At 39.8% G+C, this 26909-nt stretch overlaps 1 protein-coding gene across 3 annotated transcripts in view; it reads right to left on the bottom strand.

The window, feature by feature from the left end:
- Positions 1–4935: 4935 nt before the first annotated feature.
- Positions 4936–26909, bottom strand: part of LOC112922081 (contactin-associated protein-like 3) — a 188232-nt gene continuing 166258 nt past the window's right edge. For 2 of the 3 annotated variants that reach the window (XM_072761403.1, XM_072761384.1), the window contains exons 21-24: positions 26591–26678; positions 12011–12247; positions 11727–11798; positions 4936–7745 (exon numbers count right to left, since the gene is read on the bottom strand). In XM_072761403.1, coding sequence (XP_072617504.1) covers positions 7552–7745; positions 11727–11798; positions 12011–12247; positions 26591–26678 — 591 coding nt within the window. In that variant the 3' untranslated portion in view covers positions 4936–7551. Of the gene's footprint in view, positions 7746–11726; positions 11799–12010; positions 12248–21279; positions 21459–26590; positions 26679–26909 lie in introns of all 3 variants that reach the window. The other variant, XM_072761393.1, reaches the window with a different exon arrangement.

Genomic DNA, 26909 nt, shown 5'->3' with positions numbered 1-26909 from the left:
GGCTACTATTCTATCCTCCTAGAAATTTCTACTGAGCTAAGTTGCTTTAAAATTTCATTAATGAAGGTCTTTATGGGGCAGACCTACTTTTTGTATCCAAAGTATCTTCACTTTGCACTCCCTTTTCACAAATCTCGTGAGTATAGGATTCTGGGTTGAATGCCTATATTTGCATATAACAAGGGAAGGGCGGTGCTTCTGCAATCATTTAGTTTAAAAACCCAAGGTCAGGATCCTTCTCCTTAAATCTGATACCTGTGTGCAGCCCCAAAATGAGGCAGGAAATTGGGCCCTGGCCCCACTTGTTCCTGCTCCTGTAACTGTGAGTTTCCCCCAATGTGGTCATCCACATCAGAACCACATCTGCTGCTTCTGTTACTTCCCTATAACCATGGATAAAGTGGCTCAGATGTCTTTAGCATGGATATGAAATGGCAATTAACTAGTTACTTCCAGTTAATGAATTTTTCTCATGGGGCCTGAAATATCTGAATCAACTGTTATATTGAAAAAAATAGCCAAATAATAATTTTATTTTCCATTTCAGTTTATTTTATATATATGAGATCTCCAAAGCAGTAAATTAAAATAGCATTCACTGTGGGGACTATGCTAAGCCCATCCCATGAGTTAGTTTGCTTTTTATTAGGAAAATAAATGGACATAATTAGCCTTAAACAGGAAATATTATCTTGAGTTCGTTACCTTAAAATATTGTTTCCAACCTTGTCTTTAAAGTGGCCCAGCAATGACACAGTTCTCCCTTCTAACAGGATGCATAAGAAACATTCTTATATGCACTCTGCTGCTCCTGATTTTTAATAGATGGAAAGAGCACTCCTTGAGGGCAACTAATTCCATGTCTCAGGGCAGAGAAATGCAAGATGTTATGGAACATCATATTGCTGCTGACAGAAAGCAATGTTGTCTTTTTTTTTCTTTTTTAAAGATTTTATTTATTTGTTCATGAGACACACACACACACACACACACACACACACACACAGAGGCAGAGACATAGGCAGAGGGAGAAGCAGGCTCCATGCAGGGAGCCCAACGTGGGACTCAATCCTGGGTCTCCAGGATCACACCCTGGGCTGAAGGTGGCGCTAAACCTCTGGGTCACCCGGGCTGCCCTGATTTTTTCTTTTTTTTTTTTTAATGTCTGGAATAATCCTGGAAGAATGATGGGAGTCAGGTGGTACCAATTTGAGAGACAAGAGCGAATGCTAATTATCATGATAATTATAGGTATTTGGAACAAGTTGAAACTGTGAAGAAGCATAAAGTAAAAACTTGATATAAAGGAGTTAAAAGTGGCTGTTATTCAAACTTATTTTAGGAGTAATTTTAATTAGCATTAGATTGCCAATAAATGGATTTTCTGCTTAAATAATTTAGTTCATCTCTGTATCTAAGGAGGTACTACAGATTTATGTGTAAAAGTAGGAAAAGCTGGATAAATAGAATTGTGATGAGTTTTAGACAAAGTAAGTTCTGCCCCCCCAAAATAGGAAGGTTAGGTCGGTTCTGAGAATCACAGAAAATAACCAAGTAGATAGCAGATCAAACAACATGGCAAAATGAGGAATACTCCCAATGTCCCAAAAGGGTAACGCATGAGAAAACGTAACCTGATGTCACCAGGATGCAATCCCACTTGATGGCTACTCACACAGGTGGGATGGCCTCTGACCAGTATGTCACAGGGAAGGAGAAGCTTCAAAAAGGAGTTTGAGCATGGAATGGCCAACAAACATGGGACAGTAGCAGGAGCTCAGCCCTGAAAGCACAGCCTGTATCCCTGGAAGATGCCACCAGTGTATGTGCCCTGACTGACAATCCAAGCTGAAAGCTTGCAGACTTTAACGCTCTTTTTTTGCAGTGAAGTCATGAGTGTGATCATTGCTATGACCCCAGCACAACAGAGATATTATAATAATACAATTGGATCTGAACCACATCATAAATAGTTTTATAATAGCTTGGATATAATAAATGTCACAAGAGTTTTTGTGACCACTATCATAATTTGAGTGTGTTCTTTTGGTTTTAAGTTCAATTTAAAATTTCAGAGACTCTAGCCTATTAAACATTCTGACTCATAAAATGTTTAAGGTAACTTGAGGATGGTTTCAGTCGGCCTGAATAGATTTTATTGAGAGAGCTAATTTTTAAAAGTAATTATATTTATAAAGCTAATATTTATAAGCTAATTTTTGTATTGTGGGAGTACTTAAATGTTTAGATAAATTCTATTATATAATCTATTATATATATATATATATACTCATATATAAGTATTTACATAAGCATGTGTATATGTATATGTATATATGCTTAAAATATTGAGCATTAAAGAAAGTACAAGTAGAGTATTTCTCTATACACAATCAACATCCTAAGAAACATTCAAAGCATAAATCTGGCACCAGTAAGTAGAAAGTCATGTGTGTGTGTGTTTGTGCATGTGTGTCAGGATGGCTGTGTCTCTGTGTCTGTGTGTACCTAGACAAAAGTTTGGGGCACTTGCATGGCTCAGTCAGTTAAGCATCTGACTTAGGATCAGGTCATGATCCCAGGGTCCGTTTGGGGCATTCTGGGGCACTTGCATGGCTCAGTCAGTTAAGCATCTGACTTAGGATCAGGTCATGATCCCAGGGTCCTGGGATCGAGTCCTACATCAGACTCCCTGCTCAGTGGGAAGTCTGCTTTTCCCTCTCCCTCTCCCCTTCACCCCGCTCATGCTCTCTTGCACTCTCTCTCTAATAAATAAATAAAATCTTTAAAAAAAGCTTCAATTCTATATTTTTTCAGCATGGAATATTTTCAACATAAAGATATGATTTCATATTCTCAAAGATTGAAGCAAAAAAGGAATGCAGTCGTGAATTATCCAGAAAATGGAAGCTCTTCCACTGTTAGAGGTATAGAAGCATCAGGACCTGCATTTCACTCATTGTGAGTTATTGTCTGTATGATACTGATCTAAGCAACAAAGGCCTTTTGTATCACAGTCTTCTGATCTATAAAAAGAGGATAATTCTATACGTCTAACCTCATTGCTTTGTTTTAAAGTGAGAGGTTAGTGACACAAAGCACTATATGCAGCTATAAAGATTCTATCTTAAGAAATGTCTTAAATGTTAAGTACATTATAAAATCTCATTTTTCAGATCTAAAGGCAAGTGTAGACCTGAGACAGGGGCATGTGTATTCACACAGAACGTGATAAACTGAGTCTGGGCTCTCAAGAATGATCAATAAAATGAATATATATTGTTTTTTGGTCACAATCAAAGGATGGCAAATGTATCACATTATTAGGAATTTTGAAGCAGAAGGTATCATAGGAAGTAGCCCTTGAACTTACTTTTCTAGCCATTTGCTTTATGTTTGATGAATCCTGCCACACATGCCAAGGACACAGGCCTATCTTCCTAAAACACACCCCGTATTTATACTGAAATTATACCACATATTATGGTTGATGTTCCAACAAAATACTCGGCAGTAACTACAGCAGGATCTACACCCAGGAGAACCTGTAGAGAAAAACAAGGCTTTTGCAACCTGACTTCACTCCTAATAAACAGTGTTTCCTTGGAAAAAGCAACTTTGACTTGTTTTGAGGGGCTGTGTCGAGGGGAAACGATGATTGCATGGCAACGTAGTTACTGCCCCTGCTAACAAGAAATTTCTATGATCCTGAGAATAATAAGAAGAATTGGGTTTTTTAAATAAAAATTCAATACTTCCTCTGAACTTAAATTTGCAAAACCAGTCTTTATGAATACTTTTGTCTTCCAAAAAAGTCGTAATACTCGTATGCAGGTTTAAGTAGCCCAAAGATCTATCACTAAGAACATTTTTATTCAGCTGTAGCAAGTATTCTCAACGTGCACTGGATCTATTAATGTCTTGGAGCTGGAAAATGTGTCTATGGGGTCCAGAGTAGCCATGGGCACACAGACAGACAAAATGTATTTCCCCATCACTTGGAGTGAAAACCACTTCATGTTTATCACTATCTTTCTAATTCTTTCTTGTGTGTTGCCAGCCATTATGAGCCAGAATGGGGAAAAAGTAAGACAGCCAGGATCCATTGAAGGCACCCAGGGAATCCTTAAACATATTAGCTGCATGATTGCAAAATAATAGATTAAACAACCCAGTAAATATGTTTTCATTTACTATGGGTCCACTGCGTTCCCCTTTGTTGGAAGACTATTTCAACAATCCAGCTGCATCGTCAGAGCTCCTTTATACTCCATGCAGAAAACACTTCAATCATATTTGTCTTTCTTCAAGGCAAGAATCATAAACTCTTATTTTTTTAAAATCCACTGAAAACAATTATCTATCTGATGTTCTGTATGAAAGAAAATGAAAAAATTCCAGAAGTATTGGCTATTCTAGACACACAGAATGCCCCAATATGTTTTTCTTCATGGCTACATAATACTGGGGAGGTAGTGAAGGGGCAATTCTCTTCATAATAAAGAGAAATTCTGAAGTTCTAGTCCCAATAATAAGTGTTAATTTTGTACTACTTTCCTTTTCTATTTGGAAATAAAACTTGGAGAATTATTATATTTTAACATTTATTTCATAGATGGATGTTATTTGCAACTGGAATTTATATACTTATAGTGCTCTAGAAACCCAACTCTGGGGGAAAATCGTGCAACCAGTTTTGAGTAGATAGTAAACATTCAACAAATAACTTACTGATTATTAAATTATTGTTCTCTGGCAAAGGTTCAAATATCTACATTCATAGGCATTTTAACTTGTGCTAATCAGTATGTGTTATGCACTTTGTGTTTTACTTTGTGTTTGGCAATTTAAATACCATCATGGATAATATTAACAGAGCATAGTATTCTCTCTATGTATAGTAGAGATAAAGTAGTACACACACAACAGAATATATACATTTGCACATTTTTTAATATTTTAGGGGGAAACAGTATAATTTCATAATTCAAATTTCATTCAATTTCTCTTAAAAATATTTTCCTAATTTAATTCAAAAATTTTATTTTATTAACAAATAAGCAGGTAAAATTTACAAATCAGTAAAAGAAAGTGGGTGGTATAGCACTGCAATTTGGTACAAATATTTTGTTTCCTCTTTTAAAAAGAGAGCAGAATACAATGAATTTCACTATCTATAAATCTGTAAAATGCCAGCTACCAAAGTGATTAACATTTTCGGAACTTAATACGATCATTTGTTAAAGTTGCAATGATTTCAGGGTGTTAATATTCAGCAGTACATTAAGTAGAACCTATCATATTTGTGTTGAATCCTTCCTCACTCTGCATAGGTGGGTTTTGGGAAAAGAATATGTGTATCATTCATCAAGGTAGGTTCTTCCTATATTACTATATTAAGACCCTGAAAATCCTTCATTTTTCACTTAAAGAAACTTCAATAAAGATATAGTACTGTGGTAGATTAACTTTAAAGTGACCCCCATGATCTCAGCCTGCTGGTTCAAGTCCATATGTAATCCTCTTCTCTTGAGTGTAGGCAGGAACCTATGACTTGCTTCTAACCAACAGAATTTGGCAAAGGGGACAAGCTGTCATCCTATCACCACATCACTACATTATATAAAACTCCCTCTTATTAGCAGACTTGTTCTAGAGTCTCTCTCTCTCTCTCTCTCTTGTTAGCCTTGAACAAAAGCAGGCTTCCATGAATCTTCCAGCAATAAGGAACCGAATGCTTCCAATAACCATAAGAGTGAGGACTCTCCAGCTGAGTCTCCAGATGAGAACACAGCCTGGGCTGATACTTAACTGCAGCCTTGCAGAAAACACACAGTACATCCGTGCCCAGCTCCTGATCCACAGAAACTGTGAGATAATAAATATGTGTTGCATTAAGCCACTAAATTGTGGCAATTTGTTAAACCTTATAGAAAACTAATATGAAACCATAAGAAAAAAGGTTTGCTTTTTTTTTTTTTTGAGAAAAGACTTAGTATAGAGGATATCTTTTTCCATTGTTTAAAAAAATCAGAGAAAAGTAGTCATACACCCAAAGGTAATAGCAAGGCTAAGTGTATAGTGTTTCAGGTGGTCCTGTTGTGGTCAAAATAAGCAGTCTAATTCCTGGCAGGCACATGGCAAGTGGCATATGAAGAATGCAGCACATTTTATTTATAACTGACTAATGAGTGCAAATGGTGGGCTCCATGCAATTATTTTATGACCCCTACCACAAAAGTAGTTACTGGAACAATTCCTATGGTCAGTACAAATTCTTTGCTCCCCTTGTATGCAAATATCCCCTAATATGAAATGAACTAATTGATTTTGGATTCTCTGATGGAAGCTGATTCCAAGATCCTAGGTTTTTGACTAGAATGACAGATTTAGTTCAGATCATACAACCTGCATGTTCCCTTAGCATAAGCATCCTTCCACTGATATTCCAAATAGTAACTAGACTCAGATGGTAATTCCGGGAATGCCCTGCCTAGATCAGCTCAAAATTTAGAAAACTAAATGGAGAGCTTTAGTTCAAAATGTGACTTTTCCCAAGTAAATGAAAAGACAATCATAGGAAATCAAATTGTTGTGATAACCTTCAGAACAAGAGAACCACAGGACTACGAAGAATAGTGACCTAATCACCCCACTTTTGAAGGAAATAAATTTAGGATTATATTTCAATCCAGTGAAATGGATGAAGGATACATTTGCAGTATTAAGTATAGAGTTTATACCTGGGCACAGGTTTGGTTATAAAATATACACTTTGGGGAGATCATTAGATGATCTTTATCATAATTTACAAAGAGGAAAATGACCAATTACAAAGAAAAATAAGCAAGGTGTTGCAGATTGGGACGCTTTACACGCTTTGCTACCTATGAATTTTTCTGTTCCTTAAATAACAGAATACAATTTCATAGCCGACATTCAATACTCATTTCATCACTAAAATGTGTGCAAACTGATTTAAAAGAGACAAGTAATAAAAACAATTGGCAGAAAAACTTTTTTTTTTCCAGGTTTCTAATGCATTTTTGGCCACTGGGTTCTGGTTCACAGGCAGATGGAAATGCCCTCGAAGACCATCTGAGAAGCATTTCCCAGCTTACAAATGTCAGCAGGAGATTGATAAAGAAAGCAAAACACAGACTTCCACACAACACAAAACACTAGAGTCCAACTTTGACTTTTATAAACTTCTGTGTCTCATTTTTAAGAGAGTAGGGCCACAGCTCAAATCCTTGTTCTCACTTAAAACCCAAAGTCGTTAAGCAAAATGCATTTGAATTTTCAAAGATCGGGCCAGAACAGTCAGAAACCGCCGCCACACAGTGATTAATGAGCACACCTAAGTCACTTCTACATAAATAGATCATGAAGCAGCACTGAGCAGAGCCTCCCAGGACCACAGGAGAGCAAGCTGATGGCGCTACAGAGCTACCACCTGCCCAGGAGGACAAGAGGGGGCTTCATCCGCTGGGAGCCTGGCTTAGTGACTTAGTGACATCACCAGAGCCATAAGTAAACCACTGCTGCCCATCAGAAGAAATACTCTTTCTGGCTTTCACTAACTGTATTTTGCACGTTGACCTCACTTTTCAGAGCAGTTTCAGCATTGTCTCCAGTTTGCGGAATATTTGACTCATTTTTTTGGTATAACCATCTCTGTTGATAAATGCGTATAGCTATGGCAGTGATGCAGAGCAAGATAAATATCACAACCGCTATCACACCTAGTGAGAGAAGAGAAAGAAAAAATATCATCAGAATACAAACTTCATTATAACCTAAAGCTTCGTTTACATCATATATACATCATCAGAAAGTTGGAAACCAAGTGACATTATAACACTGAGTGTACTTCTAAGTCTATACATCCTTTAGATACAGCAGTTTTATGCCTTCATGCTAAAGATCTTTCAGCTCGGCTTTTAGTTAATGCCCTTTAGTTAAGTTCAGAACCGCAACGTGACCTCTGAGGTCATGCTCACACTTCATGCTAATGAGTTTTCATTATTTTAAAAGGATAGAGTGATTAGACCTGTTGTAGAGTGTCATTAAATGCTATGTATTTTAACAAAAATTTGGTGCTGATGATCTGATGAATTACAGTTCTGTGATGTGTAAGCCACTTATTTTTATGAGCCTAAAAGAGTCTTAAGTGATCTCTGTTGCTGGGGGGAGGGGCGGGGAGCATGCCTTTGTGTGATCCCCTTCAGTGGCTTGTGGGTGGGGCCTGTGACTTGTTTTTAACCAACAAAATACAGCAAAGGTGATAAGCTGTACCTGATTATGTGATTATGTTACATAGAGCTGTAGCACCTGTCTATGGGAGCATCCCTCTTCTTGGCTGGCTGTAAGGTGGTAAGCAGTCATGGTGGGAAACTCTACATGGCAGAGAACTGCAGGCAGCCTCTAGGTGCTAAGGGCAGGCTCTAGCCAGCAGCCAGCAAAAATCCAGCAGCTCACAGTCCTATGGCTACAAGACAGTGAATAGTGAATGCTGCCAACAATAATGCAGGTGAGGAAGTGGATCTTTCCCCAGGGGAATCTCCAGGTGCACCCCCAGTCTTGGCTGACACCCTGATTACAGCCTCATGAGACCCTGAGCAGAGAACCCAGCTAAGCTGTGCCCAGACTCCTGACCCACAGAAACTGCAAAATAATAGAAGTGGGTTGGGTTAAGCTATAAGTGGGTGATAATTTGTCATGCAGCAATAGATAACCAATATGCCATTGTATTAAAAATTTGTAGAAATATAGATAACATTCAGCTGTAGGGAAAGTAAATTATTTGACATCTCCTGTTAGAATGCTTTAAGTACTGAAACATGAGCTATGCCAGTGGTTCTCAGCTTTGGCTGCACAGCAGACAAGATCTCAGAATCTTTGGGAGGGAGACTTGAACATCACTCTTGTTCTAAAAGTTCCTCAAAAAATGATTTGAAGCACTGCCAGGGTTGGAACGGTCAAATGAAGCCTACAAGTGTTTAGGCTATCTATACCATCTATACCAAAACAAGAAGGTACAAAAAAAAGCATTCACCAGTCATTATACTTTTAAGATGATTGACACAGACATTAATATTCCAATTAGCAAATGTTATAAAATCCTTTACTGTTTAGTTATGTGAATCAAAATTTGTATTGTAAAATGAAGATTCTTCACTATACTCTGGGGCGGACAGAAAGAAGTATAATGGAGTCCAACCAACTCAAAGCGTGGTTGGGTGGCTTTGGTCACAGAAATTCCTGAGCATGTGTTCAAGAGTCTTTTTGAGGATTCTTAAATATTAATGGGTAGAATAATAATCATTTTCAGTATATTTTGCATCTCACTTGAGAACAAACAGTAGAGTTGCTATAATTACTTTCTTGTTTAGTTATAGGACTTTGCTTTGAAGAGCTACATCATATTCAATTTTAGTATCAGGGACAGTAACTCAATAACAGTGATCAGGCCACTTGATTATACAATTACTGTCACCATTATCCTCAAACATCCAGGATGTTATTATGTACATAATTGATTACTAGCTTGTTTGTTTTGTGAGGTTTGGTAGAGTCCTAGAATAACCTCTGTCTTCATCTGCTATCTGAAGAGATTGAGTTAATTTGAATAATGCATCAGATGCCTTCCATAACCTTCGTTTCAGCAATTCCAGTGTAAATGTGTTTGTGACAAGTGCTCATGCCCGCCTGCCTCTCCATCTATCTACACATCTGTCTCTTTCTCTCTCTGTCCATTTACAAGACAGATTCCTTGGCAAGAAACCCACTGTGATCTCTGTGATTTTACTGGATGTGAATGTTACTTAGGTTAATTCTCCTTTCCTCTATTGTTCCCTTGTCTTGCAAGAGAAGAAGGTGATAAACACCGTAGAAAACGTAGAGGAACCCACCTATTGGAGTAATCCCTTAAACAGATCAAATACTTTACTTGGGGGTGCAGTCTGTGATCAGTTTGACTTAGGGCTGAGAATTCTACCCAGAATTCTACACCGTAGGTCAATATACTTGGCAGCTGACAAACCATGCAGCAAACAGCCACCACGCAGACTGAAAGCAGATCCAAGCGAATTGCAGGGGCCAGTAACCTGAGTTGTTATCACCCTACCACCTTGTGTGCTTTGATTCTCTATCCCGTCTATCAAGAACCAAGTAGGATTTCTCAGGGAAATAATATCGATGCTGCTTATTTACTTTGCACATCTTGCCAATGATAGTTAACCAAATGCAATAAAGCTCCGAAGACCACATCTGTTCTATCATCATCTTGACTTGTTCTTTCTCTCTCTCTAATGATATTTTGCATTTTTAGACTTTGATTCCTATTTTGAAAATATTAATCACACTTAAGTCAATTTATTTTAAATCAGCTTTTGCTTTATAGTGAAATCTTCTCATTGAAAAATAGATGAGAATGGTTTAGGATTAAGATTTGACTTATATTTTAACAGAAAACTACTCATCTTAAATATACATCATAAATAGCATACATGTTTTTTGTTTGTTCTTGGGCTTGTGAAATCAGGGTATTGTATACCTCACTCACTACGAAAACAGAAGTAGTTGAGATGGGAATGGGCATGTTCACACTCTTACATAGGTTTGGTCAGCACTTGAAAATGTCTGAATATTTTCCTAGTGGTCTGGAGAAAATTGGCATCTTGGTGAACAGAAATGAACAGATCCAGTGTGATCTGGTGCACAGCCTGCCTGAAGACTGGACATCCAATTGTATCCCCCAACTTAAGCACAAATTCCCTTATTTGGAATAGCAATGGGATGGAGAGCAGTTCACTTCCTCCATACCAAGCAGAGTTTGCAACTGACACATTTCAATAATCTAAGTAAATAAGTGTACACGTTCTCTGAATCATAAGGAGGAAATTTGAATATTCATTCTTTAAGGCAGACGTAAATAAATTCTGTTTCAGAGAATACACTGGGAGATATTCAAGATGCAATTACTTTTACCTCTTCTGATACATGTAACTATGTAGAAAATATAAAGATATATTATATATATGAATATATATTTGAATATATATATTTATAGTTTAGCTATCAGACTTTGCTTTAAAAAGCTATATTATATCCAGTTTTAATGTCACACATGTAGAATACATGTGACACTAAAAATATATAGATTATACAAATATATATGGATAATCATATTTATAAATATAAATATATGTAAATCTAAGATAAGGAGGACACCAGAAATAGTTTTATGTATTTATGTTCAGAAGAATCTTTAAGTTTTATATCTCTATGTTTACGAAAATGACAATTTGCATGGTTTGGGTGCTTCTCTCAATATATGTCTGACTTTTTAATATCATTTTTTTAAAGTTTTGTGCTAATGGACTCAGACGTCCATGGCTAATTTGAATCAAGGGAGTAAAGGTATATAGGATATATATCTCCTATATATCCTGAAAAATATGAATGGGCATTTCCAAATGAAAAACCTTCTTATTATTGTGTCGTTTGGTAACTATCCTCTTAAAAAGCGTCTCCGTGGAACCACGGGGTCCTTCCACCAAGCGCCCGCAGATGCCCACTTGGGTTCGACCCCATCCAGAGCATCCCCCGGTCAATGCGGCCCGCCACTGCCCTCGCCCATCGGCGCGGACTCCCGGACGCTTCTCGGCTTATGCCAACAGTGACAACCAGGCCGGGGACCAGGTCATTCCCAGCCCTGTTACCTCCGATGACAGCAGAGTCACTTCTGTCAGCATTAACTAAGGGCTGTCCCCCATCTGTTGGTCCAGAACCACCTACAGTAGAGAAAGGGAGAATGACAGAGGCCAGCGGGAAGGAGGACTCTGGAGACATCACACCCGCGCGGGACGGGAGAGCACGAGCATGCGGCCGGGGCCGGGGCACGGCGAGGCGCAGCACGGGGCTGGGGAAGCTGGCGCTGGGGCCGGCGGAGCGGCGGAGCAGCGGAGGAGCGGAGCAGCGGAGGAGCGCGGGCGGGGGCACGCACCTGCGCCACCTGCCAGCGGGCCGGTGGCCTCCCGCGCCGGGGCTCCGGGCCCCGCCCCCTCCGCGCAGCGGGTGGCGGCGGCCACGGGTCCGCGCACCGTGACCGCGACCGGGGCGGGGCCGCCGGGGCGCAGCGCAGCCTTGAGCGGGGCGGCGGGGCCGAAGCGCACGGCCGACAGGCAGCCGGTGAAGCCGCGCGCGCCGGCCCGCAGCGTGTCCGGGTCCGCGCCGGGGGGCTCTGCGGGCAGAGAAGCGGCACACGTTAGGGCGCCGGGCCCGCCGGGCCCCCGTCCCCCCGACCCCCCGTCCCCCCGTCCCCCCGTCCCCCCCGAGCCCTCCGCCCTCCGTCCCGCGGCCTGCGCCAGAGCCGGGCAGTGCGCCCTCCCCGCGCGTGGGCAAACCCGCGCCTCCCGGGAGGCAGCCCCCCGCCCCCCTGCCCCCCCCGCCCCCTGCCCCCCCCCCCCACTGCACCAAGGGATGAAATCCCCTGCGCTGCGCCTTGCGAATGGTCAGTACCCTACCTGGGAACAGGGTCTGCGGCCCCCGATCTAGGGGCTTGCAGTGAAATGTCGCCTGAGCTGGAGCTTGGGGACACCAGGGAATCCCTGGGCCGCACTTCTGCTCTCGCCGTTCACACTGGGGCTGGGCCCTGCCCTCCGCGGCCCCACAGCGCGAGCCCCTCCCCGGGGCAGGTGCCGGGTGGGGGGGGGGGGAGCCCACCCCGGCTGCTTTGGCCTCCGCGGTGGTGGTGGTGGCCTGCGCCCCCTTTCCAGACCTCGGCGCTGGCCCTGCCCTGGCTCGCACCTGACCCAGGCCGGTCGGCCGGAGAGCAGCGGTCGGCCAAGGAGGGCACAACGTCCACTCCCTCCCTTGGACGACGCTCAGCGCCTGCGGTGCGCTTGCCCCCGGGCACCGCGTCCGCCCAGGGCGAGCGCAGCGCAGGCTTCGGGTGTCTCTCGGATGGATGCTCGGGAGGCATCCGTGTCCCCCGCAGAGGAGGCCACCCCGAAGTGGGGACGCTCGGCCTCGGCCCCCACACGCGCCCCCTGCTTCAGGGCCTAGACCAGCCTGTCCACACCTTTTCCTACCAACCCCAAACCGCAGCGGAGGTCACCCAGCAGCTTCCACACGCTGGGCGTCGTGCGAAGTGCTCTGCCCAGGTGAGAATCTAATGCTCACAGCGTGACACCGTGAGTGCTTTCACTTCCCCCTGGAAGTTAGTAATGTTAGATTTTAGTAAACCAAGGTCTCCCACGTGGGGTGATCTGGATCCAGGCTGCTTGGAGAAACCCCCTTTTCAACAGGGTATTATCTTATGGACGTGTCCATAATTGCTCACAGGAAGGGACAGGGAAATGGGGGTCATCACACTCTTCTTTCTACTTCAACGAATACACAGACCTTCCTCTGAACAGTATGTATAGACTCTAGAAGTGGGGTTTTTGGTTGGTGTAATTGCTGATCCTTAAGTTCGCCCTGAGAATCTCAACTGTGATTCAGTCTCTCTTGATTCTATACTTAAAGTCTTTGAGGATAATCTTTATTTTCCTTTGAGTTGGAATTTTTGAGGGGTACTGCTCTTTTGGCTTCCATTTCCTGATAATATAAGTAACTAGAAATAGTTTTGATTGGATATGGATAATCTAAGACATATATGCTAGACGCTGTGAAAAAGAGCTATTTTTTTTTTCTTATACATATAAAGAAGAGCCAGGGCTTAGCGCAAGATTTAATGGCTTGTCCCTCACTTCCTGCCAGTAAGCAGGTGGTGCAGGCTTTGGGATGAGAGCGTTTGAACTCTGGAGCCAGCGTGCATAACCGTACAGTCAGCCGGCCTCACCTGGGGCATCAGTTATAGGTCATTCTCTGTAGACCCTCTGTTGCTTTCACGTAACAGGTGGCAGGTTCCTTATTCTTGCCTCCCCCCTCGCCCTCACCTAGCTTAGGGTCTGTTACACGGGACACAGGCGGTATATGTTTTATAATCAAAGAATCAACTTGGTCCTATTACTGCCCTTCTCTGAGTACTTTGGCTGTTGAAACTTTTTAAAAAGTGGCATTCTTGAGAAGTGGGCTGAGGAAGACAGAGGTCCCAGCTTGTTAAAAGAGACTACTTGCCTTGGCCCAAGCTAAAAGGCACTTCCATGGCTGGCTGCCGTATTCTACCACTGAGTTATATTGAACGTCATGGTAATTAAAGACCTCCTCATTGTCATTAACATTAAGCAACACACCCTGAAGCTTCTACTTGAAGGGTGACAACATATGACACCCCAAAATAGGCTACCTTGGCAAAAGGATTTTTGGGGGCTAACAGTACTTGAAAAACCACAGGTGCAAGGTACCTGGGTGGCTTGAGCATCTGCCTTCGGCTCAGGGCATGATCCTGGGGTCCTGGGATCGAGTCCCCCCTCGGGCTCCCCACAGGGAGTCTGCTTCTCTCTCTGCCTGTGTCTCTGCCTTTCTCTGTGTGTCTCTCATGAATAAATAAATAAAATGTTCAAAAAAAGAAAAGAAAAGAAAAACCACAGGTGCAAGAAGGGCACTCTGACTTCCCCTTTTTTCTTCCCAAAAGCAGGAGATCAACGCCTGAGGCAAAGCTGCCCACCCTGTACCAGGAGGAAAGAAACTTCCTAGTCATCAGAGAAGAAGGGTTAAGCTGGAGAAACCTGCACTTAAAACCTTGTTAATGTAACTCTTCAACCCCTTAGCTTCCTGATACCTTTAATTACTCAGCACAATTACTGCCCTGTGTTCCATCTAGCATATACACACTATCTGCTTTTCGGGTCTTCATTTTCCTATGGAGCTCCATGTACATTTAAAAATCTATATGCTTTCCCCTTGTTAAATTATCTTAGATCAATTTAATGTTCCGGCCTGGCCATAGATTCTAAGAGGGGAGATGGAAAGTTTCACCTCCAGATAAACTCATGGGGTGGATTTCTTCAATCTTATTACATGTCTCAACCCTTTTTCCTATTAAACTTCATCTCACTATTTCAGTCTGTCAATCTTGAAAGCCAAATCTTTTGTATCCTTGAAAGCCAAATCTTTTGTATCCTTGAAAGCCAAATCTTTTGTATCCTTGCTCCTTCTGGTTTGGAAAAGAGCCATGTTTTTAAGAAAAATGGTCTAACTTTGAGATTTCTAATAAATGCACCAGGAGCTGCATGGCCTTACAAAATTCTGTTCAGTAATGTTAAAACTGCAAAAGTAAGTGCTATGTAAAAGACCTCTAAAAGCAACTAAAATTAGAGGCATGTTTACATTGTTATAATCATAATAAACAAATCTCTGAAATAGCTATCTGGTCAGTTTGATTATATGAGGCATCAAGGAGCTTTATATATGGTGGATTTCAGGTAGATTCTTAAAGTGAAGTATAGAGAGCTTGAGACAAGTCAATTAAATGATTGTTTTAAATTAAAAGAGTTCTTTTGGGGCTCCTCAGTGGCTCAGTGGGTTAAGCATCTACCTTAGGCTCAGCTCATGATATTGGGGTCTTGGGATTGAGTCCATTTGGTTCCCGGCTCAGGAGGGAGTCTGCTTCTCCCTCTTCCTCTACCCTCCGTGCCCCCCCCTCCCAACTACAGCTTGTGCTCACTCTCTCATATAAATGAATACAATCTTTAAAAAATAATAAAAAAATAAATTAAAAGAGTTGTTTAAAGATGATTTTTTTTTTGCATTCAGACAATGTATTTTCCCTAAAGAAAGGCATCCTTGCTTGAATATACTTGAGAGAATGTCAAGAAGAACTGACATGGGAAAACACTACAATAGCAACATAGGACTTCTGCAACACTAAAATACTAAAAAAAAAAAAAAAAAAAAACACACACACACAAAACAACAACAACAACAACAAAAAAAAAAACAAAAAACTACTACTGGCCGATGAAAAGTCTCAGCTGCTGAGCAAAAAAGAGGATCTGGACAGCACTTCCTTTCCCTGTCAAAGTCTGACACTAGCGCTACCAGGCTAGGGTAACAGAACAAATCTTGGGCAGACATTTATCTGAATTAATTAGGCTGATTTTGTAGAATTTATTTTATAAAGATAAATTTAAAATGTCTGTAGGCAGTGCTATTACTCAAGAAAGAAGCATCAGTAGAACATGATATTGCAGTATATTTTCATGGATTTCAAGAATTTGTACTTGACACTTATACATATTTGTAGATTGTGGGTAAGGACATGTGTGGGTGGATTTATGTGCCCACGTAGCCTATTATTAATCATGCAGTTGTAGCCGTGACTATGTATGCTTGTTGGGTGTCAATATACATTGAGAGGTTTACTGCTCACTGTTTTCTGTTGCCTTCATATTTTTTATCCTGAGGTCATGGTCATGATTCATTTTTTGACTGGAATAATTCTTTGGTATTTTCCTCAGATGGCATGCATGGTCAATTATTTAATCTCAATCCTACCTTGTTACCCAAAATACATTTTTGTAATCGTGTCAAATACATTATATATTAGATGCTGTGTTGTAGCTCATTTTTCAGCAGTGTTAACGATAATCCACATCATTTTTTTTATCCCACTGTAACAAATGAGAAGTTGGATGACGATGCCACAATCATTGTTTTTTCATTGTAGTAACTTCTGTCTAGAAAGTTTGGAAGATTTTCTCTGTGGGTTTTGCAATTCAGAAATGTTCCCAGCTGTAAGACTTTTCTCATCAGAATGGATGCATTCTTTCAATCTGCAACTCAGGTTTTCCTTTAGCTCAGAGAATTATGTTTTTAATGCATAATTTTTGTCTTTGCTTCTAATTCTGTTTCTGCATCTCTAATTATTCATGTTAGGTTTTCTTTTATTTTCCCTCCTAATTTCTCTCTCTTAATCCTTTTGCTCTGTGGTTTAAGACAGTCCATCTCTATAATATTCTGGGCTAGTGTTTAAGGATAACCAGTGATGATTCCTTCTTTCAGATGACCCAGTGAAATCTTGAAAAATCATGTTACTTTAACTCCCAGAGTTTGTGTGTGCCTATGTGACTTTTTTCAAATTTCCTTGAGTGCCAGTTCTATCCTAGCTGTCTTCTGTCTTCTTTAACAGCTCTATTTTGATGTGAGAGTTTTATTTGTTGTTTTAATCCTCCTCCCCATCTCCTTGGGGGTGACATTATTTTTTTTTAACTTGTTTATTTATTAATCTGCCAATGAGGACTCCTTGGTTGGGGATCTTATATGATATGCAGGCCCTTCCAAAAGTGAAGGTTACAGCTTTTTCTCTCCGCCTCCACCACTGCACCCCAGAAGTGGACCTGTAGGCTGACCCTCTAACCTCAAAGCGTAGGAAGAAGTCTCTTTCCCTCACCCTCACCACTGTAGAAAGAATATGGCGCAATCATCCAGCCCATCCTCCACTCCATGAGGGGTACTGAAGATGGACACAACCACGCTGATTCCAATCTTCCCTTTGGATGAATTCTTTGCAAGCCAGGCTTTCCTGAGGATCCAGGCTTCTCACTCCCACCCTGGGACTCTGCTGTACTCCTGCCGCCAGGGCAAAACCCCCTCCCATCCCTCTCATTCACACCTTCCTGCCCCTTCTGTCAGCTGGGCTGGCCTCCAGTTCCTCTTCTCAAGGCACAAGCACAATGAATTGGTGGTGGAAGCAAGTGTTATGGTACAAGCTGTCATTTCTCAGAACCAGGTCTGTACAATGTTAGCAGCAGAATGAATAGAACTGTGTTTAGAAAAGATGATGAATGCAAATCTATCTTCCCTATGGACCTGACTCCTGAAATTCCATTCTTAAGGTTCCTTCCTTATGGATCAAAAATTTTTTTCCTTTAAAATGTAAAGAAAGGGGTGCCTGGGTGGCTCAGTCAGTTAAGCATCTGCCTTTGGCTCAGGTCATGATTCCAGGGTCCTGGGATGGAGCCCACGTCAGGCTCCCTGCTCAGGGGGGAGTCTGCCCCCTCCCCTGGCTCTCTCTCTCTCTCTCTCTCAAATAAATAAATAAAACTTTTTTTAAAAATAAAGAAAATGTAAAGAAAAAGTGAGGGAAACCTTAAGAAAATAGCTATGCATTATTAGAAATTTATATATTGAGGTGAATATGTTTGATCAGCTCCTGGCTCAACAACACAGATACATTAACAGGAAGTAAGAGTACAAGTGCAGTTTAATACTAGGTAAGGAGGGGATAAGAATGTGACTTGACTGTGGCCATGATGCAAAGTAACATGTAAGAAAAAAAAATGGGCTAAGCGTTGAGGATAAAGTTCACTTCCTTTGTAATTATGAGTAGAACTCTAAATCACTTTCAGTAAAAACAGATTCAATCTTTTTTTTTTTTCACTTAAAAAATATCCATGGTAGGAAATCTTGAAAGCACAATCAAATTTATGGCAATTCAGGACATAAACATTCTCAACTGTCTCAGACATTGGGTAGTACTGCCCTTAAGACACATCACCAGGGTTGTACATTCCAATACGTGGGATGATTTCCGCTTTTATGAATAACAAGCAATTTTTTGTTAAACAAAAAATCCACAAGAGAAAGGAAGAACTAAACAATTAAAATGAGTGTGGAGAGCTCTCTGCTATCTACAATGAGCAGTGCTTCTGGAAGGCAAGGGCAGTAAACACTGGAACAGTAGAAGGAGCACTGCCAGAGGCTCTCATCAGCAAGAAAAATCAGGAAACAAAGTGAGTGGTGCATGGAATTGCAGGAAGCAGTGCAGAACATCAGAAAGTGTAAACATGGATAAAGTGAAGTGAACACTGACTGTTTTAAGCAACAACAATAATGACATCTTCCAAAAAAAATAATGTTCAAAAGTATAATACGTGACAACAAATGTGTCATTGTGTGGTAAATCAAGGATACGTAATCTAATCCTAAAAGTAACTGATAATAATAGAAGGAGGTATAACTATAAAGTTGCTTTAGGAGATTAGTAGCCTCCAAGACAATCCTGCTGCCCATCAACGTGAGAATAAACAAATACATACTCAAGCCATAAGGGACTACACAGCAAAGACAATGAATGAACTTCTCTGTACATGCGACAGCATGAATCAAGGTTTAAAAACACCTGGTGAATGAAAGCAGCTCAATCGAATCGACTTGCTATTTATTTTGGAATTGCTAAAACAGCAGAGTGAGCTTAAAATTCTAGATAAACGACTAATTGGAAAACAAGTAGTAGACCAACTTTTCCAGTCTGTCTTTCAAACAATTCAGAGCTGGAGGGACCTGATTTTCAGAGTCAGAAAGAAGTGAATTAGTTATTCCCTCTTCCCCAAAATACATGCCCACCACACACTAAATATCCCCGCTCTTGCAACTAACGCCTGACAAGAAATCAGGGCTAGTAATTTGGGAACCTAAGCCCTTTGAACAAGCACTGCCAGTAGGTACCCAACTGGAAGAGTAGTCTTCAGTAAATAACATCAACTCTTGGTGTGATGACATGTGAGCGGTCTCTGCCACCCTTTCACTCCAACAAGGGGCTACCATCAGAACTCTACATAATTGCTGCTCTTAGCTTCTTGGTCCTTTCAAAATTGTGCAGCAGCCTCTCTCTCCCCAATGTGGCCTTGCTCTGTCTCAGCAACCCTGAACCCTGGGCCCCTCCAGTTCTCTACCCCCAATCTCCCATCACACCTTGTTCTTGAATAAACTCATTCTCACTTCAGAATAAACGGTCAATTATGGCTCATCACTCACCTCTCCCCGCTGTGTGTACAGAAGAGGCATTGGCAAAAGAAATAAATCTCTAATTGATTTTTTTCTTATTATTGAGATACAATTCATACACCTTAGAACTCACCATTTTAAAGTATACAATTCGAGGCAGGGAGGGTTGTATATTTACAAAATTATGAAACCATTACCAGTATCCACTTGCAGAATCTTTCTATCACTCCAAAAGCAACCCAGTACACATTAAGGCACCACATCCCATTCCTACCCATCTCCAGCCCTGGGCAAACCTAAACTACTTTCTGTTTCTATAGATTTGCCTATTCTGGACATTTCATACAAAATCATACACCATGTGCCTTTTTGTGTTTATCTTCTTTCACTTAGCGTAACGTTTTCAAGATTCATGAATATTGTATCATGTGTTGGTACTTCATTAGTTTTTATGGCCAATATTTCCTTGTATATATACCACTTCTGTTTACCTATTCCTTAATCAATGGTCACTGGGTTTATTCCCACTTTGCGTTACTAGTGGACAATTCTGCTATGGTGGTTTGTATACACCTTTCGTGTCTAGACATAAGTTTTTAATCCTCTTAGGTATGTACCTAAGTGGAGTGATCATTTAGTAACTACATTTAACTTTCTTACAAACATTTCTTACGTAACATTTAACTTTCAAGCAAACCGTCAAACTATTTTTTCCACGTGGCTGCACCATTTTACATTCCCATCACCGATGCACAAGAGTTCAAATTTCACCACATCCTCCACAACACTTGTTATTCTCTCTCTCTCTCTCTCTCTTTTTTTTTTTTTTAAGATTTATTTGAGAGTGAGAGAGAGTGAGCTATAGGGAGGAGCAGAGGGAGAGAGAGAGAGAGAGAGAGAGAGGCAGATGCCCAATACAGGACTCAATCCCAGGACCCTGGAATCATGACCTAAGCCTAAGGCAGATGCTTAACTGATTGAGTCACTCAGGCCACCCCTGTTACTGTCTTTTTGATCACAGCCATCCTATTAGGTGTGAAATGATATCTTGTGGTTTTGACTTGCATTTCCTTGATGGCTAATGATTTTGAGCATCTTTTCATATTGGTCATTGGTATATCTTCTTTGAAGAAATGTCTTTGATTTTGATCTTTGACCAGATCTTTTGACCATTTTAAAATTGAGTTGTCTTTTTGTTTAGTTGTGGGAGCTCTTTATATACTCTGTACAAAAGTTCCTTATGAGATGCATGACTCGCAAATGTTTTTCCTCATGCTGTGGATTGTCTTTTTACCTTCTTGGTAATATGTTTTGAACTACAGCAGTTTTAATTTTGATGAAGGCTGACTTATCTATTTTCCTTTTCTTGCTTGTGCTTTTGAGAAACCATGATCTAGCCCAAGGCTTTTGAGAAGCCTTAATTAAGAAACCATTGCCTAGCCCAAGGTCACAAAAATGCACAAGTATAGTTCGATCTAAGATTTTTATAGTTTTAGCCCCCACATTTAGGGGTATCATCCATTTTGAGTTAATTTTTGTAAATGATGTGAGGTAGAGGTCAACATTGCTTTTTTAACTTGTAAGATCCAGTAAGCTCAGTACCATTTGTTTAAGAGACTGTTCTTCCAGGCAGCCCCGATGGCTCAGCGGTTTGGCGCCACCTTCGGCCTGGGGTGTGATCCTGGGGACCCGGGATGGGGTCCCACGTCGGGCTCCCTGCATGGAGCCTGCTTCTCCCTCTGCCTGTGTCTCTGCCTCTCCCTCTCTCTCTCTCTCTGTGTCTGTCATGAATGAATAAATGGAATCTTTTAAAAAAAAAAGAGAGAGAGAGAGAGAGAGAGAGAGAGAGACTGTTCTTCCTTTGAATGGACCTGGCAGCAATGTAAAACACGATAAATAGTTTTACTTTTTGACACTCAATCTATTCCATTGGTCAGTATGTCTGCCCTTTGCCAATACCACATGGTTTTGATTATCACAGCCTTGTACCAAGTTTTAAAATTATGGATAAGATCTCCAACTTCCTTCTTCTTTTTCAAGAGTGTTTTGGCTATTTGGAGTCCCTTGCATTTCCATAATGCATTTTGGGATCAACTGGCTAATTTCCACAAAAAGGTCATTTGGATTTTGATTGGAATTGTGTTGAATCTGTAGATCAATTTGGGGAGCACTGCCATCTTAGCAATATTAAAAATTCTAATCCATGAACATGGATATGGATGTCTTTCTATTTATGTAAGTCTTTCATAATTTCTTCCAACAACGTTTCACAGTTACCAGTGTATGTGTCTTATACCTGTATTATTCAAGTTATTCCAAAGTATTTTATTTATTTATTTTTTGGTGCTATTTTAAATGGAATTTACATTTCGGTCTTTATTTCATTTTTGTATGGTTCATTGCTAGTATAGAGAAACACAATAAATTTCTGTATATTGATGTTAGATCCCTGACCAAACTGTGTAGTAGCTCTAATAGCTTTTCTCATGGATTCCTTACAAGATCATGTTCTCTACAAAAAGAGAGAGTTTTACTTCTTCTTTTTTATTCTAGACACTTTTTACTCTTTTTTTCTTGCCTAATAACCCTCAGTCAAACCTGTACTACAGTCTTGAACAAAAGTGGTGAAAGTGGACATCTGTATCTTATTCCTGATCCTAGGGAAAGACTTCCATTTTTTTCAAGACTTCCATTATTTTACCATTAAGTATAATGTTACCTGTGGGGTTTTTGTAGATGTCTTTTTTCATGTGAGGAAGTTTCTTTCTATTCCTAGTTTGTATTTTTATTATGAAACCAGTGTGAATTTTTTTTTCAAATGCTTTTCCTGTGTCTATTGAGGTAACCATGTGGTTTTTGTCCTTTATTCAATTGATACGGCTTATTGCATTGATTGCTTTTTATCTGTTGAACCAACCTTAACTTCCTAGGATAAATCTTACTTGGTCATAGTGTATAACAGTTTTTATTTGTTACTGGATTAGATTTGCTAACATTTTTTGAGGATTTTGCATTTATATTCATATTGCTGAAATTTTATAAACTATTTTGTGTCTTCTACTCCATGACTTTCCTCCTGAATGTGATAAATTCTTAGGCAGAGCATAGCAAAGACAACATATGTCACATAAGTCAATGGATTTTTTTTTAATATCTAAACTGTGGTCTGTCCATGCAGGTATTACCATGCAGTAGGTAATTTCCACAAATTATTTATTATCCAATTCTCATAGATGGAGCTCCATTTCAACATATGATCCTTCAGTGGATTTCCTTTCCCCATGTAGAAAATTGACCCACTAACATTTATCTGCATGACTATATTGATTTGAATTACATTCAACCTGTTGTATTCTTTCTCAGGAGAAACTTGAAATAAATTGAAAGCTAAATTATTTTTTAAAATAAAGGCACATCTTTATTCTGCACACTTTAAAATAGATTTACGTTTTGATATTTGGGGAATTTTTGCTGTTGTTTTTTAATGCACAAAAGACAAAATCAACAGAATCCTATTTATACAAAAGTCATTAGAGAAATAAAATTTAGTAAAAATGCTAGGGCACCTTAGTGGGTTGTTGTATTTTAAAGCTCTCATACTTTAGGATTGATTATAGGCCAAATTCAAGTCAAGACTAGATAGGAAATTAGAAACCTAACAATTTGCATTTAAACTAGGATTTTACTAAAATTATTTTATAGTAACTGGGAATACTTAACCTGATTGGTCATCATTACTAAGACCACTGAAGAATGGGAAGACCAAGAACTAATTTAGAAGAGTTAATTTAGAAGATGATCCTGAACCATTTTTTTCCAAAGCACATTAGGGTAAATTATAATAACGATAAATTCAATTAGTCGTGAACATTCTTTTATTGTTTATATTCCCTATTATATTGTGAGTGCTTTGAGGGCAGGTACAGTGTGTTTTGTTGCTAGGCATTCAAATTGTCCAGTGAAGTACAAGTGCACATTAGAGCCAAAGCTTTTTTAGTGAGTGGATAGCTCAGTGAGTCAAAGTAGCTAACAAAAAATAAGTACTGGATAGCTTGCCATAGTTTGGGACAACTTTCTTTGGAAAATTAATGGCTCCTTTTAGCCAATCTGTTAGTCTATTTTACAATGTTTATGAAAGGAAGCTCAGCTTATATTCCCCAAATCTGAACACAAGACGGTAGTCTTCTCATAGTTATTAACTGCTCTGAAAATGGCAGCAAAATCGGAACAGAAGCCACCCACCCTGAAATAAAGTTATCTAAAACATGAAAAGTTTTATTAGCCTTTGATCAAGATGCGTACCTCTAGGTACAGATGAAATGAATATTTATAATTTTATTAGACTCAATTGCTTCAGGCGATAAACTTCATTGCTGAGTTTCAACTTTAATTTTTATAGCCTGAGAGAGATGCTTTTGAATATACCATTCTTGAATAGAAACGTTAACATCTTCGATTCCGTGCTATTGCCCTTTATGTATTAACTTGTAGGAAAATAAAAATGTATATGATAAAATGTATTATTCTCTTCTTTTATGAAAATGATTCCCTTTATATAATGCAGTTTAGTTATTAAATCAATGTCCATAATCTATGGCTTATTTTTTTCAGATGATAAATTGAAAGCTAAATTATTTTTTAAAATATTCCTTTGTCAACATCACACTTCCTGATGGGAACTTTCTCCCTGGTGTCATGTGCACTTGCTTCATGCTTCATCTGTTCTATCAGAAGCTGGAGTCACTGAGGGCAGGAAGTAATGTGTGGTGTGTTCGTTTTGTTCCTTGACCCTATCTGTCCTATGGCTGGAAAAGGATGCACACAGACACCACTCCAGCCAGGAAGGAGGGATGAGAGACTTCTGGGGGCAGACAGAGCCATCAACTCCATTCACAGACCACAGGACTGTATGGAAGTGGAGCCTTCAGACTTGCACACCCTAAGACGATCAATTACTCTGTTCAAACCAAGGAGAGCAACTATCCATCCGGCCAGAGAGTGGAGCTCAGTACCAGATAAAAAGGGAGAAAATTCTTTTCTGCTTGGATGTTAAAAACAATTATGATACTGTTCAGCTGACAGCCGAGGATGGGGTTTCATCCCACTGTTCTGTGAAACTCAATGTGAGCTTTGAATTTTTAGGAATTTTATTACTCCCTCTGGCTAAATGTATACTGTTATTCTCATGGGTGAAAAGCCAAAGGAGGAGCTTATTTCTTTCCAGTGTTTCCAGTTCTTGTGGTTTTCTATCCTATGCCACTGTTCTAAATAGAATTTAAAAAAAAATCTACTGGGTGTTGTATATAAGAGATGAATCACTAAATTCTACACCCGAAATTAATATTACACTGTATATTAGCCAACTAGAATTTAAATAAAAACATGAAAAAAGTAGAATAGAAAATCCACTAATGTCCTGAAAACATGGATGTCCAAAAATGCCTAGAAAACATATCCAAAGTCACACAGCAGAGCCTGAGATAGTCCCTTCTCCAATGGGCTACAAGAGCTAGAAACATCTCCCAGCGCACAAGGGGAAACAATTGTTCTCATTTTTCTTTCTGTGTTAACTGCTCAGTGACTATTCTGCATGTTCCCAGGACACTGGAACAGTGAGCCACATGAAATCATGTACAATGCAAGCTGCCTTTCTGACAACACACCGTTGAGGCCAATTCTTTATCCCCATTTAAGGCATGATTAGAAAGCAGGACCACCACTTCAGCCTGAAGTTGCTATTCATTATATGATGCTAAAACTATATTTTCACAACAAAGAAATCGGGTACCCTCCTTAACCAGCTTAATCTGTATCTGTAACTTTGCATGACCAACATGGAGCTTCTGGTTACACTGTACCATTTAACGTTAGGCACTTGTTTTTACCATTTACTAGGGATTTGTGACATTTCCTCTGAAAAAATAAGAACTCAAAATTGTATTGACCATCATCTTTTAAAAAAAAACGCAATAGTTTTAATAGTTACTTGCTTCTCACCATATTTTGAATATCCATTCATGTGCTGCCTCTAAATCTCCGAAGTTTGGGATGTTATATATGTGTGGAGTGGAGGAAATGATCAAAGAATCATTGTATAATTGGCTGAAAAGGTAATAAAGACTCCATGGATTAATCTAGGTCTAAACAGAGCCAGATGGGTGTCACATACCAGAGCAGGAATAATAAACATAAAAATCCTCATAAGAGGATTTCTTCCAAATGACTTTAAATATCGGTAACACGTACAGTTTATATATAAATGATCAAAAAGAAAAGATACCTTTCAAAATTTATTTTTATTTCAATTTAATTCTTGGTAACAAGGGGAAATATAAAGGCCTGAATAATTTGATGCCTAACTAGTATAGTATGCTTTTACTCCGGTACTTTTATGGAGAATAACTCAGAGTCATAAAGAGTGTATGTGAGATCTTCAGGCTGTGACTTTCCAGGAGTAGCTGGGAGCATTGAACACATCACTTGCTAAGAGAAAATTAAGTCTTTTCTCTTCTTCTTGCAAATGTAAATCTATATTTATCATTAAATGATTTCTGCATTTGATCCTTGATTAATATATAATTTGTGAACATGATACCTGCTTTGATTTTACCTTTCCTCAATTGTTAGAAAAATACCAAGTTGCATTCTGCTTGATTGCCAAGTGAGAGGGTAAGTGTGGAGGCACTTCTCGGGGATCACCCTTGCTCACGCAGATGGCCCTTACTCATGATTACAGGTGCACTCAGACAAAAGAACAGCTTCTACCTTGATTGTCACTCACTGGGAAACCATGAATATGACAAGGAGCTTCCTTCAGTATGATGAACACTTCCTGTGTTTGGAACCCAATACTTCTGATCCATGTCATGGAGTAGTGGGGTGGTGGGGCAGGGGTGCCCTTTCTGCCACTTACCTAAAATTGTCCCCAACATGAGGGATTTGACAGCATTGAATTCTGTCCCTGACGACAGGATGACTTGTCTCCTTGCATTCTGGTTAACCTATTAAATGTTTCACGAGAAGCAAACATCAAAATGGTGAGCAATTTTGATGATAAGAGAATGGGAATCAAAGGGAGACCAAGAACAATGGTAAAAATGAGCCACATATTCAAGCTATCACAAAGGTTAAAGGAGAAAACTGTTTTATAAGAATTCCTATAATGCCTCAGATTTCACACCACCCCATTGCCTATTCTTTTCCCTCTACTTGTCTTCATGGTTTAAGAGTCT

This window comes from Vulpes vulpes, chromosome 1 (assembly GCF_048418805.1).
Source record: "Vulpes vulpes isolate BD-2025 chromosome 1, VulVul3, whole genome shotgun sequence".
Classification (NCBI taxonomy): domain Eukaryota; kingdom Metazoa; phylum Chordata; class Mammalia; order Carnivora; family Canidae; genus Vulpes; species Vulpes vulpes.
Note: the sequence above shows the minus strand (reverse complement) of the source record. Positions and strands in the feature narration are given on the sequence as shown.